Genomic DNA, 22,632 nt, shown 5'->3' on the forward strand with positions numbered 1-22,632 from the left:
AGACTTAATTTAGGCTGACAACAATCAGCAAGTGAAAATGGAAAAATACCTTCTGTGCTTGTGGGAAGTACCAGTTTTTCCTCTTTTGAGCACTTCAATATATTTTTAATTAAACTGAAAGGTAACATGAGGTCAAATCCTCCTGCAGATAAAACGTGTGTTTTAATTTTACATGAGTTATCAGGTGAAAGTGAATAGGAAGAGTGCTTGCCAGCATGTTTTCCTAACAAGAGTATACCATTTACAGCAAAGCACAATGCTCCAGTAAATTTGCCGTGCTGTATCACCTAAAGTTTAAAATTTATTGCTCATTCAGAAACACCGATAAAGAATCTAGCACTTGCTTATGGTTTTAATTTAATGTTAGGTTGAAGGGTTTGTTTGCTTGCCAGAAGCATTTAAGAAGCTAGTCTGCATTGATGCACGGGGGATTTTACTGTGTAAATCTGTCGTCATTGTTTGGAATTTCCCATGTTAATCTGCACTGTGTGGATGGTAAAAATAGCAACAGTATGCAAAATGATGACACGAAAATTAATTGCATCAAAGTAGTGAGTATTAAAGTAAAGCACGGGAATTAGAAAAATAAGTTTAAAATCCAAAGAATATTTGAAGAAAGACTGGAATTAAGTAAGGTATGTTTTTTTTATCTGGTACATGGGTGCAGCTGCTTAAAGGAATGGCTCTGCTCTCTACATCACACATCTTATTCTTCCTTATCTGTAGCATTAATTTTGTGGTTAGATTAGTGATCTGCTTCACCTCCCTGTGTGTGGGATTGCAGGAATGTGTGGGAGCAGCACACATTTTGGTGAAGACCAGGTATAAGGTTAAGTATGTGGTGGGGCAGTGCCCTTCTCTGCGCTGTGATGAAATCCCTGCTGAACCACAACGTAGCTAATCTCCCCCTTAATAGGAGGTCAGTGTTACCAGCTTTCTGCCCCAGAATTTTTCAGAGGTATTTTCTGAAAAAATTGAAAGCCATTTCTCTACCATTGAGCACTCCTTGTTAAGAAGCAATCTTTTTTATTTATTTTTATAATAAACAGTGAAATAGTAACTCTTGTAAAAAATCTGGTATGTCAAATGGCAACAGGGTTTTGGTGGGTTTTTTTGGTGTGTGTGTGAAAATGCTGGGGATTGTGTTTTACAGGCAGTTCTTAACAAGATTTTTAGCTTTGCACCCCCTTCTATGTAACTGTGTACTTCCAGGTATCCTTGTTTATACCTAATCAATATACCTGAAATTAGGGTGTGCTAAGTAAGGCAAAGATTACAACAAAACAACACCAAAAGAATAATAGAGGGAGTAGGTGCTCTCTATTGTCTTTCCATCCCAAAGAATAGAGATAACCAAGGAAGGAGATGAGTGAGGGGAAGAGAGTGTCGTCAGTCTCCTTTCCCCCAGAGGGCTGCAATCCATCAATTCCTCTGGATAGCTTTAGCTACTGACTGTGCTGGAGAGGACCCCTTTGATGCGTGCTCCGGTTGCTGCGCTGCTGCCAGGGAGTGGGACAGTCAGTCCTGGGCAGGCTCCTGATGCTGGCTCCCTTTCCACAGGTTGGGGGAAGGGAACGACCCTGGCTGGGGCTTCTCATGCCTGGGGATAAGTTCTGTGCTCTCTGATGGCAGAGATGGGCCTTTCTTTGGTTTGAGAAGTGGCATGTTTCATCTAGTCCACAATATTCCTGTTTGGATACATCTTGCACCAAGGCTGTGGAAGAGCACACTGGAAAGTGTGCCACCTTGCACAGGGATTTGAATTGGATATGTGATTGCTGGGTGCACTTCATTTTCTGTGCCTTTTGACTTTTCAAATAGTTTTGGAGGTATCATTGATAGACCAGACTAGAAAAGGAATTTACTTGTTTTGGATGAAACTTTAATTTTGCTTCTGACAGCCGGGGGAAATGACTGTGTCCTAGAGTATATCTTCATCTTCTGTGAGCTCTGGAGCAAGGCACAAAAGAGAAGAAACAGTTATTAAAGTTGGCAAGTTATTTCACTTAAGAACACCTGTTTCCTACTAGCAAGTCTCTGTGGGAGTGTAATCTAAGTCAACAATAATTGGGGGGGGGGGGGCAGGAATCTAATGTAAATGACTCTTATATCTTGTTACATGTTAAGTGAGTCCTTCCAAGATTGTCCTTTGGTTCTTTCCTTCTGTGTTTTGAGGACTTTGCCTTAAAATCAGTTTAGCTGAACGTGAAGTGTTTGCATCCTAAATATACTATTTTGTACTTTTTTTAATTTCTGCTTGTCAGAGAGCTAGTAGTAGAAGAAGGGTGGAGAGGGAAGTGCTCCCTTCTTTTACTGAGTTCTGGTGTTTCTTTTATGGCCTGTTCAATGAACAGAATCAATAGTACATCTACTTTGTTTTCATTTTACATTCTTTGTGGTATATAGCACGTCTCCAAAACAGATGGCATCCTCTTAAAATTTAAACCAAGTAATTTTGTAATGAACTTAAACACTGTGCAATCTGAAGACAGAGACATCCCACCAGGACTCCTGGGACACTTAATGTTTTAAGTACATAGCTAGGTCTCTAGAAGCTTAACATCCCTTCAATATAATGTTTTTCTTAATTAAACCTGTAATCTGTGAAGCAATTCCAGAAAGATTTATGAAATAATTGCAGAACCTTCACTTCAGGAGGTAGCCTTATTTCAGGCACTCTGAATTATTCTTCCTGTTCTTCAGTTAATTTTAGGTATTGTCCTGGCTTACCTTCCACGAGTCTTACCGAAGTTTGAAACTTAAAATCCTGTAGAGTTTGTCTAAAGTGTGTAAGCCATATGTACTACCTTAGTGTTATGTCTAATGTTTTAAAATAGTTGCTAAAAAGGGGAGACAACCCTAGTTGTCTTCTGCGCTTGTGGAGACTTGTAGTCCAATCTGCGCTTAATGTCCAAGTCATGTAGTAATGTTAGGGATGATGGTGTTGTAGCAAAGGATGACGGTGTTCCAGTGTAGTACTAAGTACACGACAAAGAACTGTATCACTTGTTCGACATGGATAGTTTTTCTTAAAAACACTAGGGGAAGCACTGTGTTTGTATGAAGGAGGTAGGGATATTGCAGTTACAGCTTTGTCTCCTTTCTTGTTCTAATTCTCTGAAAGGTAATGTTTTTCTGTGATTCTTCAGACGGCAAGATGACTTTCCTCTTTGTTTCAGGTTCTTAAGTTGCCTTTCACTATTACTTTTGTTACTTGGTTTTTAATGTTTGTCAAATCTTGCCCAGACAACTTGGTTAAACGTTTCTGGTTTTCTGCTCTTTTTGTTGAAATTTCAAGTCTCCCAAAGTGAGTTTACCAAGTGGCAAAAGAATCAAATATAAAGGCTTGTCCAATGGTCAGAAGAAAATACCAGTTAATTCTCAGACATACAACAAACATCTCAATAGTGCAAGCTATTGACAGAGGGTTCACCTCTTTCACAATAACCAGTGTGTTAAAGGAGAAAGCTGCTTTCTTAGTTTCATCAGTACAAACAGTTCGAGTAAGCAGGAGATAAGGGAATAGGGGGAAGTCTTTTGCACTCTGGGAGTGATAGGATTAGATTATTTCCATGTAAAATGCAATTTTTTTTTTATATGCACATTTGGAAAAAGATTAATTCTGTCCAAATCATGTTAGTAGAGAAGCAATTGTACCTTGCAAGCAACTTTGTGCTAGTAATTCTTCTTTTAAATCAAAGCATAGCATCAGATTACTTGAACTGCTTTCTGTCTAAGGTGACCTCTGCCCCTTGTTGAAGAGTGCTGTTTATCAAATAGAATTGGTGGATTTCTAAACTTGGTTGATGTTGCTTGGCAAGCTTCAGTTGATCTGTAGTAATAGATTAGTTCCAACAGAAAATCATGTAGTTCAAGTACAGGTGTGAAATAATTTGCTTTTATTGGAGAACAAAGTTTTTTAGGATTGTGTTCTTCCTTGTTTCAGCTCTGGTAATGCTAGGTTATGTCCCTTGTCTAAATTAAATTTATTTTATTTTATTTTTAATTCTTCCTTCCCTGTGCAATGGAGATATTTTTGCTGCCTCATCAACTTCCAGTGAATAAGTATGTTATTGTAGTACTGTTGCGACTGTAGAGTTTCCTTACACTCCTTTGTGTCTTTCTTCGTAGGGCTTAACTTTCTTGTCTTTGCTTAGTAATTCTGACCCCATCCTGGGGTTTTGGGGGGGGGGGTTATTTCTTTTTATTTATTGGTGGTTTTTTTGCATAGTCTGTCATTTTATTTAATCTCTGCTTGCTCATTTCATGTCTTATGTCTTCCCCCACCCCTTTTTAGCCTTTTTTCATGCTGCCTCTAATTATACGTAAATATTCTCAAAACTTGCTTATGTTTCTTGTATTATTGGCTGTTCGGTCGGGTGCTATCTGCTTTTCTGTTTGGTTTCTGTAAAACACAACTGAGTAACTTCAAACACTGAAGTGTCTTCCATCCATGTTTCTCTTATGTTTCTAATTTTTTACTTAAATTGCAAGGTCAGGGACTGCATTCTGGTACAACATTATGGCGTTAAACATCTTTTCATACCTTAAAGCACAGTTAGTAGCATATATTAAATTTAGGACATAGTGTCATATATTTAAGTAATGTACAAAGACTGAGCTGTTGGACTCTGTGTGGCTTCTATGCTTTCATCCCTTGCTTGACTAAAGGTGCTTTTTAAAAAAAAAAAATAAAAAAAAATTGTTGAGGTAAACTACCAGCATTTACATTGGTCCTGGGAGAATTTGAGGTGTGTGCTTCTGCTACGATATATGTATCTGTACAAGCTATAGTTCTGAAGTGTGCTGTGGTTGCTTCTTTTCAGCCATTCATTACTGCCTTTGATGACTTTTTTTCCCTTGGTAGGTGCCTTTTTAATAAAATCAGTTTCTTCCTGTAATTTTCTGTATGTCAGAGCAAAACCTTTAGGTTGCTATAAGGGAAAGATGGTGCAGGAGCTGGTGGGAGGGAGACAGAGGACTCTCTATTTAAGAAAAAATGCCATCTTTTTCTTAAATACTCCAAATAATCATCTGGAGTATTTATCTTTGAAACCACAGGCTCATTAGCTCAGGGGAGCTGTCTTTTTACAGGTGTATTTACACAGCATGACCCAGATACTGTGGTGAAAGATGTTTTAGATATACATAAAAAAATGTATATAATTTCAAAGTTGTCATTCTCTAGAATGAAAGTACACTGAACCAAACTATTTTAGGATCAACTCATTTTTTTGAAGTTTTGTTTCTGAAGATACTTGCACAGATCATACAGTGTTCACAGGAATTTTTTTCTTTGAGTGGCTATAAAAAAGCTCTCAAAAAGTTGCTAATACAAATTCACAAGTTAGTGTAGTGGACAGGAGAAGCGTGGTTTGGAAGGCAGTTAAGTATGCATTTAGAAAAGGCTGATTATGTACAATGCTGAGTGGGAAGAGCAAGTATTTATAAACAAGCCTGCTCAGAAGCAAGTATGAATAATATTTTCTCCATGGAATTTCTTCAATTTCATTTCTTTACAGAGCTTAAAGTGTTTGTCAGTCATTTTCCAGTGTATAAAACTTAAATAAGTTGTACATAAATCTGTGTAGAGGAGCTTTCTTGCACTTCTGTTTGGCTCTTGATTTAACTACAGAAGGTATTGACCAAACTTTGCTCATTTTCAGTGTCTCCCATTTTGTAACAAAGCAGCTAAAATAGAGGTCTTGCATCCTAATGCTAGAGTTGTTCTCAGGGAGCTTGTGATACATGTTGGAAGACTTTTCTTGAAAACAGGTATTTGCCATTTGTTTATCTCTTCTTACTACTGTCGTCTGGCTTTCTAAGTGACTGGTCTTTCAGTGTATGCTGATAACATTTCTAGAGGTGTAGATATAGATTGCTTTGATAATTAAGAGGATATGCCATTTTTAATCTTAAATTTTTGTGCTGTATTGGCTAACGGTTCTACCCACTTTCTGAACTAATTGGTTTTCTGTATGGATGAGATGCAAGTGAGTTTCAGGAGTTTAGCTGATACCAACTTCTGTATGTCATTTTCATAGACTGGTAAAACAGGAAAGGTAACTTTCCTCTTTCAACACTCAGTTTTAATCACTTCCACTGAAGTAAATGGAAATTAAGAAAATCTTGCTGTCCCTGCAGAAATGACTTTTTTTTTTTTTGTCAGAAGTGAGTTCATTATTTTCACAAAATTTTTTTCACATACACAGATACTTCCCAGTTTTGTAGATTGATTTGAGTGTAGTCTTTCATAAACAGTTTAAAAACAGTCTTCAAACTTTGTGGTACATTGTCACAAGTGTAGGTAAGCTTCCTTAGCAGATACGCATAAGTAAGGTTGCTTGAAGTAAGATTCTTTCATATAAATCCTTTATTAATCTACCTTGTGTATTGCATTTCTTTTCTGAAGACTTGTTCAGAGTCACCTTGAACTAGAGGGGTAGTACACAGCTGCCTAGGAGGTAGACTGTCAGTATCTGGTAACATAGTGGTAGATGCTGCTGTTGCTGAAGGGACCTGGCTTTGGGGGAAAAGGAAGCAATTGCAGTTCTGGGTGAAAGCAGAAGCAGAAACCCGCTTTCCAGAGCTGCTCCCTCTTGCTTTCGAAGTATTTTCTTCCTCCTGTAGGAATAGTCTGTAGTTCTGCTCCCTTCCTGGGGGGCGTTTGGCAGACGCAGAATGATAAGTAGATGAGGTTAAGAAGGAGGGGAAGAGGTATTGCTGCTTTCTGGGTTGGTAGGAAAGGCAGGGAGGTAACTGCAGGATGGTGGGCAGAAGTTGGAGATTCTTCATCCTAGGATAATAATAGAAGAGTTGGGCCTAACAGAAACAAGTGACCTGCATTTTAGCCTCCGGAAACCTTCCTCCTTCTTCCTGCCTTCCAGGAATCCACTGTGGTGCCACTGCAGGACTGAGTTTTGCCTACGCGGTTGAAGAATCTGGAGCTGACTCAGTCTTTTGTGGTGCAAATAATATTTCCTGTTGAGTGGCTGGAGTTCCCATGTAACTTACTGGTACTGGGATAAAACTTCTCACCAGAAACCAGTTGCATAGGTTGAAAGTGCTTCAAGACCATCATCTAAATGGGAGCGTGTTTTAATGTTTAACTTATAATACTGAGGTCAGGAGGTTATGCTCTATAAGCACGAGACACCTCTGTGACTTCGAAGGAGTTGCTTATGGTACGAACTGCAGTTACATCTATGATTGCAATGTGAATGTACCCCTTGTTTTTAACCAGTTAGCTTTCATGCTGCTAGTAGTCCAGCTACAGCAGCAGGGAATTCAGCAGTGTTGAAAAAACCAGCTTGAGAAAGAGAGTAAATGTCTAAACAGCAAGCCTGTCCTGAGCTCCTGCTGCTGTGGTTACACTGCTTCTAGCAACAGCTTGTTTAGTTGATTTAAAGCTGGTGTTGCCATATCTGGGTTAGCTGTAGTTGGGCTTGTGACTGCAGGATGAGTTTATCCTTAAACTCTGCTTCTGTTTGTAAGCTGGACTGTGTCACCTGGTTGGCAGTCATTTATTAAGTGTTTCGAAATACAGGATGAAAGATGCTTTTTATGTCAGTATTGCAGTGTATTGCAGATGCAAGTTCTCAGCCTTTTTATAACAGAAGAAATACGAATTAAAAATACTTGGGTTTAAAACAAGTGACAGTTCTCTAGACTTCTGTATAGGGGCAAAATGTTACTTACTTTGTTTTCTGTAGTTTCAGCATTGTAAAGAGGAGCTGGTGGGTACTGCTTTCAGGCAGTAGATTCCATTTTAAACTTTGTTGGTTTATTTCAGCAACACTGATGGGTTAATAGTCTATGAAAAGATAAGTGTTACTATTTAGCAAGAAATAAATAAGAAAACAAAGAACAGCTCAAGTTTTATAGTGTGAAAAAATATCTAAATGGGGTTGTCAATGTTTAGAATAATAGTAGAATCCCCTTTCATGAGGCAAGTAAAGCTCTTGGGATGCTCTGTAGGGAGTAATTCCACTGTGGCATGGGGTTATTTAGTAGGAGTTTTCTGTCTGTGTTTTGTGATGTGCTTATGTAATAACAAATCACAGATTTAAGAAAGCTTTGGTCTCAGGGTGGTGGCACTGTGGAGTCTGATAGCTTTTTAATTTAACATTTGTAGTAGTAATGCCTAATATTGTACACTGGAAACGTAGTATTCTGCTTTGGCTGTATAATGCTAATTGGAGCAATAATCCGGTGAGACTCAATGATGATGTTTAATCTATCCATGCCATTCCCTTTTGGGACCTGTTTCCTCTTTCTTTCTATTTTTGTTTCTGGTTTTACTATTATTCACTAAGTCCTGTGTTCCCCTCTGTTGTGAGGTGCTTAATGGTTTCTTGTGAAGGAAAAGGGAGGTTTGCTTTCCTCTTCGGACTTCCCTCCATTCTTGCAAATTTATCAGTCCTAGTAAAAGATGGGGGTTTCGTGTTTGACTCTCTGTAGGTAAACCTGAGCTAAGTTTTTCCCCTTTTCATCTCATAATTATTTCTTTGAGACCAAGGAGCAAATTAAGGCAAAGATAACATGGCACTGTTTTTTCTGGTGAAAGTAGGCTAATACGACTTCATTGGCCTGTGGTTTTGTATTTGGTAGTACCGCTACTTGAGAATAGCATGCAGGACACAAAACGTCGTTCTGCTGGGGAGTCACCACACGTAGCTCACAGCAGAAATAGTAGCAGCCTGACAGAAGGTCAGATGTTAGGTGGGGTTGAAAATAGTCAGGGCTGTTTCAGCTAGCACAGCCTGTAGAAATACAACCTTTGGCTAAATAGTATTTTTTTCAGCAGGACTTGAAGGGCTGTCCAGGGCTTCAGATTTTATGCTTGTTTGATTTGAGCCTGTTCATTCCATATTGCGTATGTTATAGATAAATGGCAAAGATAGTTTTCTCTCTTTCTTTATTGTTGGTTTGTTATTCCTCCTGTTTCTTCTTTTTCTCCACTAGCATCTCCATCCTGTAGCTGTGAAAGCTCCTGCATCAGCGTTAATAGAATAAAATTGATAGTAACTGAACTAAATCAGTTGCTTTCCAGTTGCTCCCTACTCTGCTAAGAAACGCACTAGCTGGAGGAGAGCCCAGAACTTCTGTGACTGTTACGTGGGGCGATTGGTGTAGAAGAGCTTTCTCAGCAGTTTCCCACCTTGTCTGTTGTATGCAGTGTGAGAGACCCGTTTTCTTGAAAATTTCAATATATAGAATTCTATAAATGATAAATCTTTTAAGTTGTAAGGCAGAAGGTAATTTGGAAAGATCTTAATAGACTACTTACTGTTGTGGGAATGTTTTTCAGGAGTCAAAGTTGTTTTGCTCAAATTTTCATCAGCAAGTACTAACTGTGATACAAAGTAGACTTGCCATTCAGAAAAAGAGGTACTATTAAATGCTTTTAAGGAGCATAGATACTGAGCAGTTAGTACAGAAGGCCTTTCTCTAAGATTTTGTAACGGAAGCAGATAATGCTGTGTACAATTGCTGTATGGTTTCCAGACTTGAAACATTTCTTTTTTTTGTTTGTTTTTTCCCTCCTCCTCCTATGAGCTCAGTGAAAACTTCAGGCAGCATGTAGGCTCACTGGTAAATTGTATAGAATGCATGCATATTTCACACTTAGGTTTGAATTGTAAGTGGATATTGGCTCTTTAAGGAAATGGCTTACCGTGTTGTTAATGACAATTGACTTGTGTAATATTGTTCTACTGTAATTATTTAAATAGTTGCCATGGTTTAAATTCAGGAAGAAAAATAATACCATGTTACTTGCCTCATTTATCTTAGGACTGGCATACCAGTGTGAATGTTGTTTTGCAGACATAAAGTTATGATGTTGTTCTGTGGTTTTAGAGCTGACTTGCATATGTCCTAATTCTTGTGTTTTATGCAGGGTTCAGTGGTCTCAGTTTAAAGGCTATTTTATTTTCAAACTGGAGAAAGTAATGGATGATTTCAGAACCTCAGCTCCTGAACCAAGAGGGCCCCCCAATCCAAATGTGGAATATATTCCCTTTGAAGAGATGAAAGAAAGAATCCTGAAAATTGTCACTGGATTTAATGGGTATGTATCATTTGTTTTCTAAAATCAGGATAACAAAAATATTTTCCCAATTTTTAACCTAGTAGTTTGTACAATCTATCTGTGACTGTTTGTTTTGCTTCCTAAAATAGATGAGCAGAAGCAAATACATACCTTGGAAATACATTACAGTAGTTTCAGAACTTTCACTTTATTATTCTGTCTTTGATGAAAATTATGACATCCTGTGACATGTCAGTCACTTCAGTTTTTTCAGTATGTAGTTAGTTTTTAAGTAATACAATTCAATGAAGCATGGTATTACTATGTGCATTTACTGTTTATTTTACCTGTTAAAAGTCAGTTTTCTTTCAATATATTTTGAAATACCTAATTGAAAGAAGTCTTTTGGCATTCAGTTCTTAATTACTTTGTGGCAGTTCAGTAGCTTTTGAAGAAGTAATGCTGTGATAAACACGGTGTGACCAGGAGGCAAGGTATACCTGGTTTTGAATCGTTAAATGGTGCCAGAATCAAATTTATAGATTGAATGATACTTACTAATTGAGAGACTTGGGGTATTCGATCTATTGCTGACTGTGTTAGATTAAAGTGTATACCCTTTGCTGGTTTCATAATCATGGAAGTTTTGTTTTGTTTTAAAATAAAGCTCCTGAAATTTTTTTTGTCTGTTATTTGGTGTGTCTTTTTTAATAGCTGATGTAGTATTTTTTTTTTTGTTTCTAAACTGGATTACGTACTTACCATAAGCTGAGTCATCCTGCTTGTGGGTCTCCATGCTTCCTTAAGGAGAGACTTTTTCAGCATTTTTCTCAGCTTGTCAGTAAATGGGCATACTATAAAGCTTGCCTCCCCCTTACCCTGAAATTTCAGATGTGGAGGTGCTACTAACATGTCCATATTTTGATGCTAGGTTAATAATTTTTACTGTCGCTGTTCCCTACTACTTTATTTGAAGTTTAGGTGTCTCTTAAAAGTCAGATCTCATCTTCCCCCTCCAAATTGCTTTCATGTAGGATACTTCTAAGAATGTGAAATTCAGCTGGTTCTCAGCCACCCAATACTTATACTGGGCTACTTCGCTGAAGGAATTTAAAAACAACCCTGTCCTTTATGCCCGAGTGTGCCTCTGTTTCACCTCCCCCAGCTTTTTGTTAATGTTTCACTGCCCACAAAATTTGTAATGTTCTCGCGGGGAGACAGCTAATGAATGGGCTGCTGTTATCTTCTGTTGTTCCAAAGTGTACTAAACAAACCGCTGGGTGACCAAGTCTGGAGCTTACTCTGTGGCTGTGCTATTTTGATCTACTGCTGTAACACTTAAGAGCACTCGACTTCCTCATGCTTTGAAGTGAACCACACAGTCTTTGAGGAAGCAAACTGCAAGCTAGTTACCTTAAAGAAAATAATGCAACAGGATGTTTCCGAATCTGGGATTGTAGAATAGTTCATTTAGTAAATCTTACAATTCCTACAGTGAGGATATGATTGGGAAAGCTGAATCATGTGGAGAATTCTTAGAGTTGTGGATGTCGTTTCAGGGTGCCGTAGTGGAGAAGGAAGCTACTTGATGTCACTTTATTATTAGCATATTTTTTACTGGTGTTTGTTTAAAAGAATGAGGGAATGAGGTGGTTAAAACTAGCTAATTTTTTTGAAACTTTTTTTTTTAAAGTCAAGTAACAAATTAAGAATGACCCCTGTTTTGGGGTCTTTCTAGATGTAGTGTCTTTTAAAGAAAGCACAAACTGGCTGTTTTAAACTTACTGTATCTCACTTGACATTGTGTAATATGCTTGCAGAGCCAGATTCTCATGCTATACTTTAGAATTGCTTTGGAGTAGGAACTTCTTAAAAGGCTTGCCATTTTCTTTATCCTTTGCTAGTGAAGCAGAAAGTTCCAAGGTAAGTTATTGGGGATCTCTGATCACAGAGGAGTCTTCACAGCATGAATAAAATAGCCATAATCATAATCCAAATTTTCATTTATGTGTGTTTTTTGCTACAATCTAATATAGCTGTTGTAAGTAATTTTCCCAGATCCCTTTTGAATCCTGTCCATATGATGAATTTTTGGTTTGTAATTCATTCTGAGCTATAGCGCTAGGAAGTGCAGTTTTGAGTGTGTTTGTATAGAATTTTAAGTGGTTAGTTTACGTAGGCAGATTAGGACTATTCATGCAGCTCATGTACTGAACTAATTGAATTTCTAAGCATTTAAGGTCAATTCTCATACTGCTCACAAACTTTTACATTGGTTGGTGTTCCTGTACAGATTTACACCAATTTCAATTACTTCTATTTTAAAATCACATTGTTAAACTATTTTAAAATAATAGTTTTACAGAAAAGAATTCATGAGGTGAAGTTAACTTAGGGTTTTGCCAACTAAAAACATTTCCAAATGTTAAACAAATACATGCAAAGGAGGAGATAGTGTGACACTTGGTGCCATCTGCTGCTCAATAAATGAAGTTCAGTTTACTGTGGAAGATTTTGGAGGGAAATGAACTGGTTTTGGCTTTTGGTTAAACTTTTTATAACAGAGTAAAATAGGAGGGCAACTTTTACTTCTGGAGTTAGTTGCAGGCTGCACACTGTCTTGAGTATGCTTATTCCCCAAGTAGCCAGAACTGCATTGATGTTCACAAAATACTTCATGCCTTAGTACTCCAGGTACTAAGTACCAGGTGTCCAGTTAGGTACAGCTAAATACAAATTAGCCAGGCAGTGATTCTCCAGGATGTCTTACTGATTTGGCTGATGAAAAAGAATTTAAAATTTCTGTGTATTTTTGTTTCTGTGAAATAAATTGATTTTGAATGGACAGTCTAGGCTATTAAAAAAAATTACAAAGTCTCTTTAATTATGGACTTTTCAACCCCAAACCAAAACAGCCATCAATGAGAAGTGATAGACACAATTAGTGCTGTACTTATGTGGAAAAGTTAACAGATAAAGTAAATTGTTTGTGATTGAGTCAGAGTTGGGAATTTCCTTAAAAGAGGGCACTACAAAGGAGCTGAACATGAAGAATGTGGGTGTCAGAAAGATTACTCATGGACCAAAAGCTGCTGAACAGCAGCACTATTTGATTGATACTAAGGAAGCTTTAGGGAAATCAATGACAGAACCATTGTTAAGCTTAAGAGTCTTCATATCATAAACTGAATTAAAGGAACACTTCTTCCTGGTTTATTCTGGTTAGCAAATTTGGGGGATGGGGGTGGAGATACTTCTGGGTCAAAATAGGGAGGTGAAATGTATTTTGCCTGCCTGACAAAATACTTGGTTTCTGCCATTTTACTTGCTTTTAAGCAATAACATTTCAAAACAAATGTTTTAGAAGTACTGTCATCTTAGGGTATTACTTTTTGCAAGCATTTAATGTATTTAGTGCTTTATCAGCTGTTTGCTAACTCTCCACAGCTGATTGATGGAGATTAACTTCACCATCTTTCTATTCTTAGAAGTCAAGTAAAGATAAGTTGGTATGGTGTAATTCAGGCTGAATAGCAAGGGAAGGCAATAACTAGTACGGTAAACGTGATATACCCTCTGTGTCTTTTTCACATAGCTGTGTTGGAACCAGGGCTAAGGGTGGTTGCATTGTAGCCTACCTCCTTATGGTTTTCCAGCTGTGGATTATAACTTCCTCAGTAATGTCATATACAGGCAGTTCTGAAAAACTTAATTAAATTGTTGATACTTGGTCACTCTCTTTCTGATTACTGCTTGCTTTTAGTTAAAGTGAAGTGTCATGTAGTATGATTAATTATAGATATGCTGACCTGTTTGCACTGAACTAGTGGAGGATCTGTGCATCTTTAAGATGTGGCTTTTTAGCTAATGAGCTAAGCTTGAGATACATACTGTGTTAGCTAATGAAATAGGCTTAAGATACTGCGTACTGAGTTCCTCAGAAAATAAGTTGAATTTTTACAAAAACTTAGAGTATAGGGATATATGCACACACACGTATGTAAGTCTGTATTGATACTGCTCTGCATTTGGTGTATCAGTTGTATTCCCAATCAAGAAATGGTTCTTAAGTATTGTATTGTATCAAATATTCTTCTTAGACAAATTTTTGAAATGTTCATGGCTTCAACTTCAAAATAGTTAACTGTAAAAATGCATGGTTCTTTATTATTTTATTGAAATAACTTTTAAAGTATTTTACTATTTTGTCAGAAGTCATAGAAGTTTGTTAAAATGTGATGCTGAATTTGCAATGAAAGTATATGACATCTCAGGTAACTGGTAAATGTATGTAAAATGTTGCTTGTCTGAAAGGTCAGTTTCTCATTTAAGTAGGAATGAAACTGAGTGCAGAATTCTCAGAAAACAGAATGTGTGAATGTGATGCTTATGGATTTATATATCTTACTCTGAATTTAATTATTTTTACTGAGCTGTTCATTGATAGATAAATATACTGTCCAGTTGTGGCAAAATAGAATATTTGTAACAGCTAAAGTATAATGGTTCTACTAATTTCAACATCTAATGCTTTTTCTGTAAATGTATTTTGTAAAACGTGAAATAAACTACAAGTTGAGAATTTTTTAGCTCTAATGTGTATGACTCAAATTTGTTTTGAATCGCTTACCATTTCTGTTCTATATATTTGAATAATAAATACAGTCTTAAACTATTTTATGGTTGATGATCTGATTTCCTTTTCATTGTTTTAATGAATTTTTTGAGTTGTGGGATGATGTGTTTAGGATTCTATTTAAGAGTTTTGTGGTGGTGAGCACAAAAAGAGAGTGCTTTTGTTACCTCAGTGTATGAGATAGGGAAAAATAAGGCCTTGAATTACTACCCTACATTGCTAATGATAACAAACTTCAATACTGTTTTCTTCCTATCTTCTCAGTAAGGGGTAGAAAACAATAACGTTGTTGCTTCCTAACAGTCATACTCATTAAAATAAAATTAATTTGTTATAAATCTATTTCATTGCAGCATCCCGTTCACTATTCAGCGACTCTGTGAGTTGCTGACAGATCCTAGGAGGAATTACACAGGAACAGACAAGTTTCTAAGAGGTGTGGAAAAGGTATGTATTTTTCTGAGAGAGAACACAGCTAAACAGTCACAACTACCACTTAAATAACTTCTGAATTAGTCTCAAAGGTCTGTTGATTTCATTATGGCTCATAGCCATAGTATAGCTAATAGCTACTCTTAAGTGTATGAGTTTGTTTCTTGCCTTTTAACATCAAAAAGTAGTTTTATTAAGACATAAAAATAAATCTCAGGGCTATAACTGTTGCGTTTCCTAATCGCTGTTCAGTACTTAAACTGTAGTTTGTGGAGGGTGTAATGTCACTTTGTATATTGAGTCCTAGCTAGAAGTAATCACATAATCAGCTGAAATAATTCAGAGTTTTTTGATCAGGCATTTCCTTCCACATTTGGGTTCAGATTAGATCCAGTAGGTGAAGGAGAGGCCCCTTCACCCCAGTGTCTTTTGTTTCAGTATTTAAATCCTCTTGTGTAGATGTCATTTAATGCTATTTTATAGCTTGTGTCAGAATGTGGGATCTTGCAAGAATAGATAAGACTTTCAGGACGTGGCTCCACATAGGATTTTCTTGATGGCAAAATTGGCTTGAGGTTCCTACTTAAACTCTTCAGTCAAAGAAAGGTTAACTTGCAGATGGATTGGTTTTTGCTCTTCTAGTGGATGCAGTCAGGTGTGTTCTTGCAAGTTAAGATGGGAAGGAGATGGTCAGGAATAAATGATGAGACAGAGATTTCACAAAGCAGTTTCTTAGCCAACAACGAGAGCTGTGAAACCACTCCTCAGGTTTTATGGAGAACCACCATCAAAGTTCATCTGGGTTAATTTAGGTGGCCCTGTGACAACTGCCCCGTATAATTGGGCAAGTACTGATTTAAAGAGAAACTTAACTAATTTTTAAGCTAGGTTTTTAGATGTTAAAATTGATTTAATTGCAGTGCTGTTCAAGAGGGAGAGGTGGCTAAGCAAAACGTACTGAATTAATCATTATTTCTGCCCTTTGTTTATGTGGGGCCAAAATAATTTAATATTTGAAATATGGCTGTGCCAAAAATAGCTAATAGTGCTTACGCACTTTTGAATGCAGGACTTGCATACGAACAGAGCATTTCTCCAGCAGTTCAGAAGTTTTTCAGCATTTTGGAATACTTTGCTTTCTAGAGATACTTCAGTTAGAAATTACAAGCACTTGGGCCTGAGGCTTAATGTGCTGGTCTTGTTATGACACTAACCCACTTATGAAAATACTGACTTTCAGCGTAACGATGGCCTGACCTTGGAAAGAGAGAGCAGAGATACTTTTTGCGTATCTGTCATCTGTTGGTAGCTTTCAACCCAGTTTTCTGTACAGCTACTTTTAACAGCTATGACCAAAATCCTGTAACTCTTTAAGTTTTGGGGTGTTGTCAACAGCCAAAGATTCTGTTTCTGAACTCTTAATATCTTGTTTGTTTATTACAGAATGTCATGGTTGTCAGCTGTGTATATCCATCTTCAGAGTAAGTATAATCTTCTTTTTCTTGAAACTTTAAGCTTGTGTTAGTAGAGGGGAGAATGTGCGCATGTGTGTCTAACATATATCTCTTGCTGGCAGTAGCTGCATCCAAAAAACAGCCATGCAGGGTTCAGTTTTCATTATCAATAGTTAAGTCAACAGTAGTGATAGTGGTCTGCAAGTGTTACATGTAATACTTTGGAAATGAACAAACAGCTTTGGAATCAGATATACAGTACAGTTCAGTGCAATCCCTGAACACTAAGCTGTTACTCTACACTGTAGCTGGTGGTGGAAAAAAAATGTATGCCCATATCTGAGCCTAGTGTAATGTATAGGTAGAGAACCCCTTGAGGAGTGACGGTGGGAGGCGTTAAGTTGGGGGGGAATTCTGTGCAAACAAGCTTAAAGTAATTTAAAATTCCTTTATTCATAACTTGTTTTGTTTTGGTTTTTTGTTAGGAAAAATAATTCCAATAGTTTAAATCGGATGAATGGTGTTATGTTCCCAGGAAATTCACCAGGGTACTCTGACAGGTAAGTTTAGTTTTGGGAGGTAACTTTTTCTGGATAAAAGCAAGGTAGTTCTGGAACTAGCTGATTCAGATCCCTTATCATTACCTATTCTGATCCCAAATAGGTAGCCTCAAAAATGGGGTGTGACATGGAATACTGGGGGAAGGAGGGTAGAGGAGGCATGAACATACACACTACATGTGCTATTTTTTGATCTTTTTGTAACCTCATTGTTTAGAAATTTTTTCTTCTTGTTTAAAGTCTTTATCATAGTTTGCATGTTGTAGGCAAGGAATTTTTTTACTCAATATAAAATAGCAAAGTACCTGATCTTTTCTGGTTTTTTTTGGTGATTCTTTTAAAACAAGGTTATAGCTGCTTTCTGCCTATTGGGAACAAATTACTTAAAAGGATGGGTTAATTTTTTTATTATTATTTTTAAAGATCTAATGTAAATGGTCCTGGAACTCCCAGACCAGTAAATCGACCGAAGGTTTCTTTGTCAACTCCTATGACAACAAACGGTTTGCCAGACAGCACGGAACATAAAGAATCAAGCTTGCAGCAAACAGAAGATAAAAAACACAGGTTTGTGAGGAGTAATGTATTTTGAGTTTTTATTATTCTCAGATTTTTTTTTCTACTTGGGTATTTAAAATATTTTAAAAGAGAATGGCCATCTAAGGTATGCATAATTAAGTCTTAACATACAAATATCTGCAGCAGGATTTGATGTGTACTTACTACTGTTTGGGCTGTCTAGATAACTGTTAGCTCAAGTTTCTGCAGTTGTAACACATCTCCTAAGTTTATGGGACGTATAGTAAAAATGAAGAGTGAATATCGGAGTTCAGAAATCCACTATTTGTGTCAGGATGTTAAACTATAACCAGACATGATGTTTTGTAAACGTTTGCCACTGATTCTAGCAGTAGGGAGCTGTCTGTAGTTTGGACCCACCGGAGTATCGTGACCACTCTGCATTTTCTTTGACAATCTGGTGAAGGAGGAGTGATGGCTTTCAGGTTTTGTTATGTAATAAGTGAAGTGAGTTCTACTGTTACCTCTTGAGGTGTTTAACTCGAAGTAGCTGCTACTTTTGTTTTTTTTAAAGTGTGACAAGATACAGAATGTTTTTTTTCTGTAAAAAACTACAGCTGCTTTTGTTGTTTACAGTGAATCACCAGCATCTGAATCAGAAGGTGCTCAGAGCAGCCCGGTAAAAAATAAGCACTCTGAAGATGATCCTGCAGAAGCAGAAGGACATGAGGTAAAAAGACTTAAATTTGACAAGGAAGGGGAAGCCAGAGATGCACCTAACCAAACTGCCTCCAGTGAAGTTTCTTTAGGCGTGGGGGAAGAGACAGAAACATCCTCTACATCTCAGGATAAAGAAAAAGATGCTACTTGTGCCAGACAGCACTGTACAGAGGAAGAGGAGGAAGGTATTTCAGATTTTATTGTCTTTGCTCTGTGCATTTTCCAAGGAGTTGGGATTTTCTTTGCTGGAGGCCAATGCTGTTGGGATTGCTGAATGTCTCCAGTTGCGCATAAAGATGAACTGCTTGTTCATACTTCAACTTTGCATAATTTGGCAATTCTGTTATTTCCTTCTTTGTCCTACAACTATTTAAAAATTTATAAAATGGTACTCGAAATCTTCTTAGGCAGTAAATTACATGAGGGTGGCAATGATGCACCAAGAATTTGAGGATCCCTACTTTAGGGTATCATCAGATGTTCTCATCTCTTCTCCAGAAGGGGGATAGGTCATATCTATATCTGACTGTCTTTATTATAAATAAATTACTGAAATACGGCTATGAATTTATGTTCTTTCACTGAGGAGGCTGAGCAACAGTCTCTCCAGATCCTGTTAGAACAGTGAAAATCACCTCACTCTAAGGCAGGTCCTGTACCTAACTAAAAAAAGGTAACTGCAGTTAAAAGATTGATCTATTTCTGTCTTCTGCTGAAGCTTAATTAAGTGAAGCCACCTGTTTAAAAAAAAAAAAAAGGACTTTATGGTATATTAGGATAGTTTGGCTATCGTGATGAAGTTGGCTAATACTTTACATTTTCTAATAAAACTGGGGATTGTCAGTTTTTCCTGTCCTTGGCTGTGTTGTAGAAGCATTGCTCGGTGTAGCTGGGAATGGAAAGTAGCAGGATTAAGGTATGTTAAAAAATGCCTTAGTAATACTGTACTTTCACCATTTCTAGAGTCCTTCATGTCTCCCAGAAATGTTGGTCCAGACAGAAAAGATCAAGAAAAAGACACTGAATCCTCAACTGTGAATGAAGAGACCTCTGAGGAGAGCAATCAAATGGAGGAGTCTGATCAGTCTCAAGCAGAGAAGGATTTACACTCAGATGACAGTGAAATTAGTGGATCTGCCAGTAGTGGAGCTGACTGCAGTGAAACTGAAGAGTTAGGGTCCTATGCTAGTGAAACTCCAGAAATTTCATCAGAGACCCCTATGGAAAACAGTGATGAAGCCACAGAAGTTGCAGATGAACCTATGGAGCAAGACTAATTTAAATATACTTAGATGCAGTATTTTCCATAAGGCTCCGGTTTTACACTGTATAAATAATTTTATGTAATAAAGTGGACCTTTAGTTTTACAAAAAGAAGCAGGTTGTAAAATAAACTTCTCCATGGATTGAACCTTGAAAGAGTTGTAAGTGATAAGAACTGTGAATACCAGCTCCTTCAGGTCCTGCTTACCGCTGAACTTTCGTTTGGTCAAATCAGTGGTTTGTGTATAGTTTTTTTTATTTAGAATAAAAGTTTTTAAACTGGAAGGTAATTATAATTTTGACAACTTTTTTGGAGATTACCACACCTAGTTGTACGTAAGCAAGAAAGCTTTTTGTCTTGTCTTTTTCTGACAGCTATAGCAGTTACTTCATATTTTGGTTACAGTTTCAACATTTGACATGTGAAATATGGGGTTTCATGCTGGTTTCCAGATTTTTATTTGAATACACACTATGAAACCTTATGTTGTGTGTTTAAAATGTGTTACATTTCACACACACATATATGCACGCATGCACACATATGTGTACCCTCACTGTTCTAAGGGGGAAATGGTATATTTTTCTGTTTCTATAAAAGATAAATACAGCAAATACTTTTTCTATAGGAAAAGACTGAGTTCACCTCTCAAGGCACTTTGTTTTGCCTCTGGAAAACAAAACAAATGAAATCTGGCCCATATGAAACCCTGGAAATACTAACATTGTTGAAAACACCAGAGTAAACACATTCCAAGAGAACTGTTCAGATTACAACATTTTTGTATACTTCTGAGGTGCCTGAGTGAAAGGATTTCATTTATTTATGAGAAAATGTGCTTTATGTTGAGAACATTGTAATCAAAACATTAGCTTAAACTTTTGTAGAAGAAATGTTTGACAATACGATAAGAAAATATCTTGGAAGAAATGAACAGGTACTTGCCTTTTCGAGTGCTTCTTGGAGCATTGTGAATATTGTAGAGAAGTCTCAAAATTATTCTAAGGTATGCAGATGGCATTGGTATGATCACACCACTGTATTGGAAGAATTAATATATGACCATAGTTATGTACCTGAGCTAAATGACTAAAAGCTTTAGGGGTGCATAGAAATCACCATGATTTGTATAACATTTTGGAAGTGAACTAAATATTTTTGAACATGCTACTTTGACAGCCAGTGTTACATTTTTTTCAAACCAGCTCAAAGCACAAACTACTGCTTTAAACTCTTGATATTTTCCAGTTCCCATATTTAAAGACATGCAAGCTGCAACCTCCCAGTCACAATTACTGGCTGCCAAATTTATACCTGTTTCTTCAACTGTACCTTTTTGATATTTAGAATTTTTAAATTTCTGTAAAGTAGATTTTTGTAGATTGTAATGAGTGCTCACTGCCATTGTGAAACGGTATATAATTGTATAATTTCTGTGTGTAAACTGAATGCTTGGGCTTTCAATACAGTATTCATATAAAGCAATAAATATTAATGTTATGAAATATCTGAGTACATTTTTATCAGAATTGTCCCTCTTCGGTTTTAAGTTCACATACCTGAAGTACAAAAATGACCTCCAAAATGCATGCTAATAGTTTCTTGTACTACATGGTATGCTTTGTATCGTTTTAGGGAAGTCTAGGTTTTGATTAATACCAGAATAATTTGGCTCAGTTGGAATATTTATGAAGTTATTTCTTGCTGATGTTACCTATCAGGTTCTAAGCAGACAGGATTCAGGGAGATGCTTGCCAAAAAAAATAAAAAAAATCTTATTGATTGAGATCCCCTTACAGAAGGAAAATTGTACTTTGACTCATTTTCATTGTGCTTAAGGGTTGGATGTGTATTATAAAATTAAAGGACTGAACCAAAATGTTGAAATTAGGAAAGTTTAAAAATATAGTGATATCTTAACACTTCTTTGTTTGTTTTTGTTTTTTTAAAAAATATTTTGCCAATGAGAACAAAATTTTAAAATTTCTAAGTTTAGAGATTTCTGAAATTTCTTTAGACTGTTTATTTGTGAAGATATTGTCAATAAACTTGTTCTTTAAGCACCTGTGACCTTTTGATATGTTTGTTTTAGCAGCACTAGTGCCACTACTGCAAAGACTTGTAGAAGAGCTTTTGAGGTATGGATCCATTTATATACAATTTTTAAATTTTTTTTTTGCAATGCCTAATAAAAATTGAAATCATGCTTTAACATCACAGTAAGCATCTTAATACTAAATATGTGCCTACATTTAAAGATTGCATTTACTAAATCAGAGAAGATTCCACCTTTCTTTTTAAATGTGGGTTTAAAAAAACCAAAACAAACCTACTGCATTTCTAAGCAGCTGTATTTTGTCAGAGGCATTACACACCTCCAGATACACAGGCAGTTGCTTTTCCATGCGCGTGGAGGTGTAGCACTGAATCTATTTTCATAGCTTGTATTTTTCTAAATCTGGATGCTTTAAATTTCATAATTACATATACCCCAGAGCATGTTTCTGTACACAGCCATTCGGACAGAATTGGTTGTTCCGCTTGCGTTCATGAAGGAAGTGTGTGGTTAAACCCCAGAAAACCAGGCAACAGGTGTTATATAGTGTTTGTGGGTGTATTTCCTATTAAAGAAACTATTACATGGGGCCAGAATATAAATAGAAAATGTAATGGAGTTTACTTTTCAGAATACAAGGTAAAGGTCAGCCCTTAATTCCGCTCTTCATATTTTAAAAAATTGCTACTCGGAGAAGTTGATTTCCTTAAAGTATCAGAGATGCTCTGTCAGCCTTGATTTTTAACCTCAGGGACTACTTTAATGCTTGCAATAGAGATAGCTTTCTAATATAGCACGTATTGGGGGTTATAAAGAGTAGTACATGGGCGTTAACATGTTCAAAAAAAGTCCTTGAGTTGATTCAGTGAATGGAGCAGAAGCTGCTGGAATTTGGTGTTAATTTATGTACTGGTCACTCTCCAGTGACCATCTGAGGAGCACTGGCCAGGCTCCCCAG

The 22,632-nt window shown here is 36.8% G+C and overlaps 1 protein-coding gene across 1 annotated transcript in view; it reads left to right on the top strand.

Moving 5' to 3' along the window:
- Positions 1–21,756, top strand: part of PPP4R2 (protein phosphatase 4 regulatory subunit 2) — a 33,083-nt gene extending 11,327 nt beyond the window's left edge. Inside the window, exons 3-9 of the mRNA XM_049826511.1 lie at positions 9,902–10,072; positions 15,023–15,116; positions 16,545–16,582; positions 17,041–17,115; positions 17,539–17,682; positions 18,271–18,539; positions 19,318–21,756. Coding sequence (XP_049682468.1) covers positions 9,902–10,072; positions 15,023–15,116; positions 16,545–16,582; positions 17,041–17,115; positions 17,539–17,682; positions 18,271–18,539; positions 19,318–19,631 — 1,105 coding nt within the window. The 3' untranslated portion in view covers positions 19,632–21,756. The remainder of the gene's footprint in view (positions 1–9,901; positions 10,073–15,022; positions 15,117–16,544; positions 16,583–17,040; positions 17,116–17,538; positions 17,683–18,270; positions 18,540–19,317) is intronic.
- Positions 21,757–22,632: the final 876 nt, after the last annotated feature.

The sequence above is a fragment of the Accipiter gentilis genome, chromosome 23 (genome assembly GCF_929443795.1).
Source record: "Accipiter gentilis chromosome 23, bAccGen1.1, whole genome shotgun sequence".
NCBI lineage: Eukaryota > Metazoa > Chordata > Aves > Accipitriformes > Accipitridae > Astur > Astur gentilis.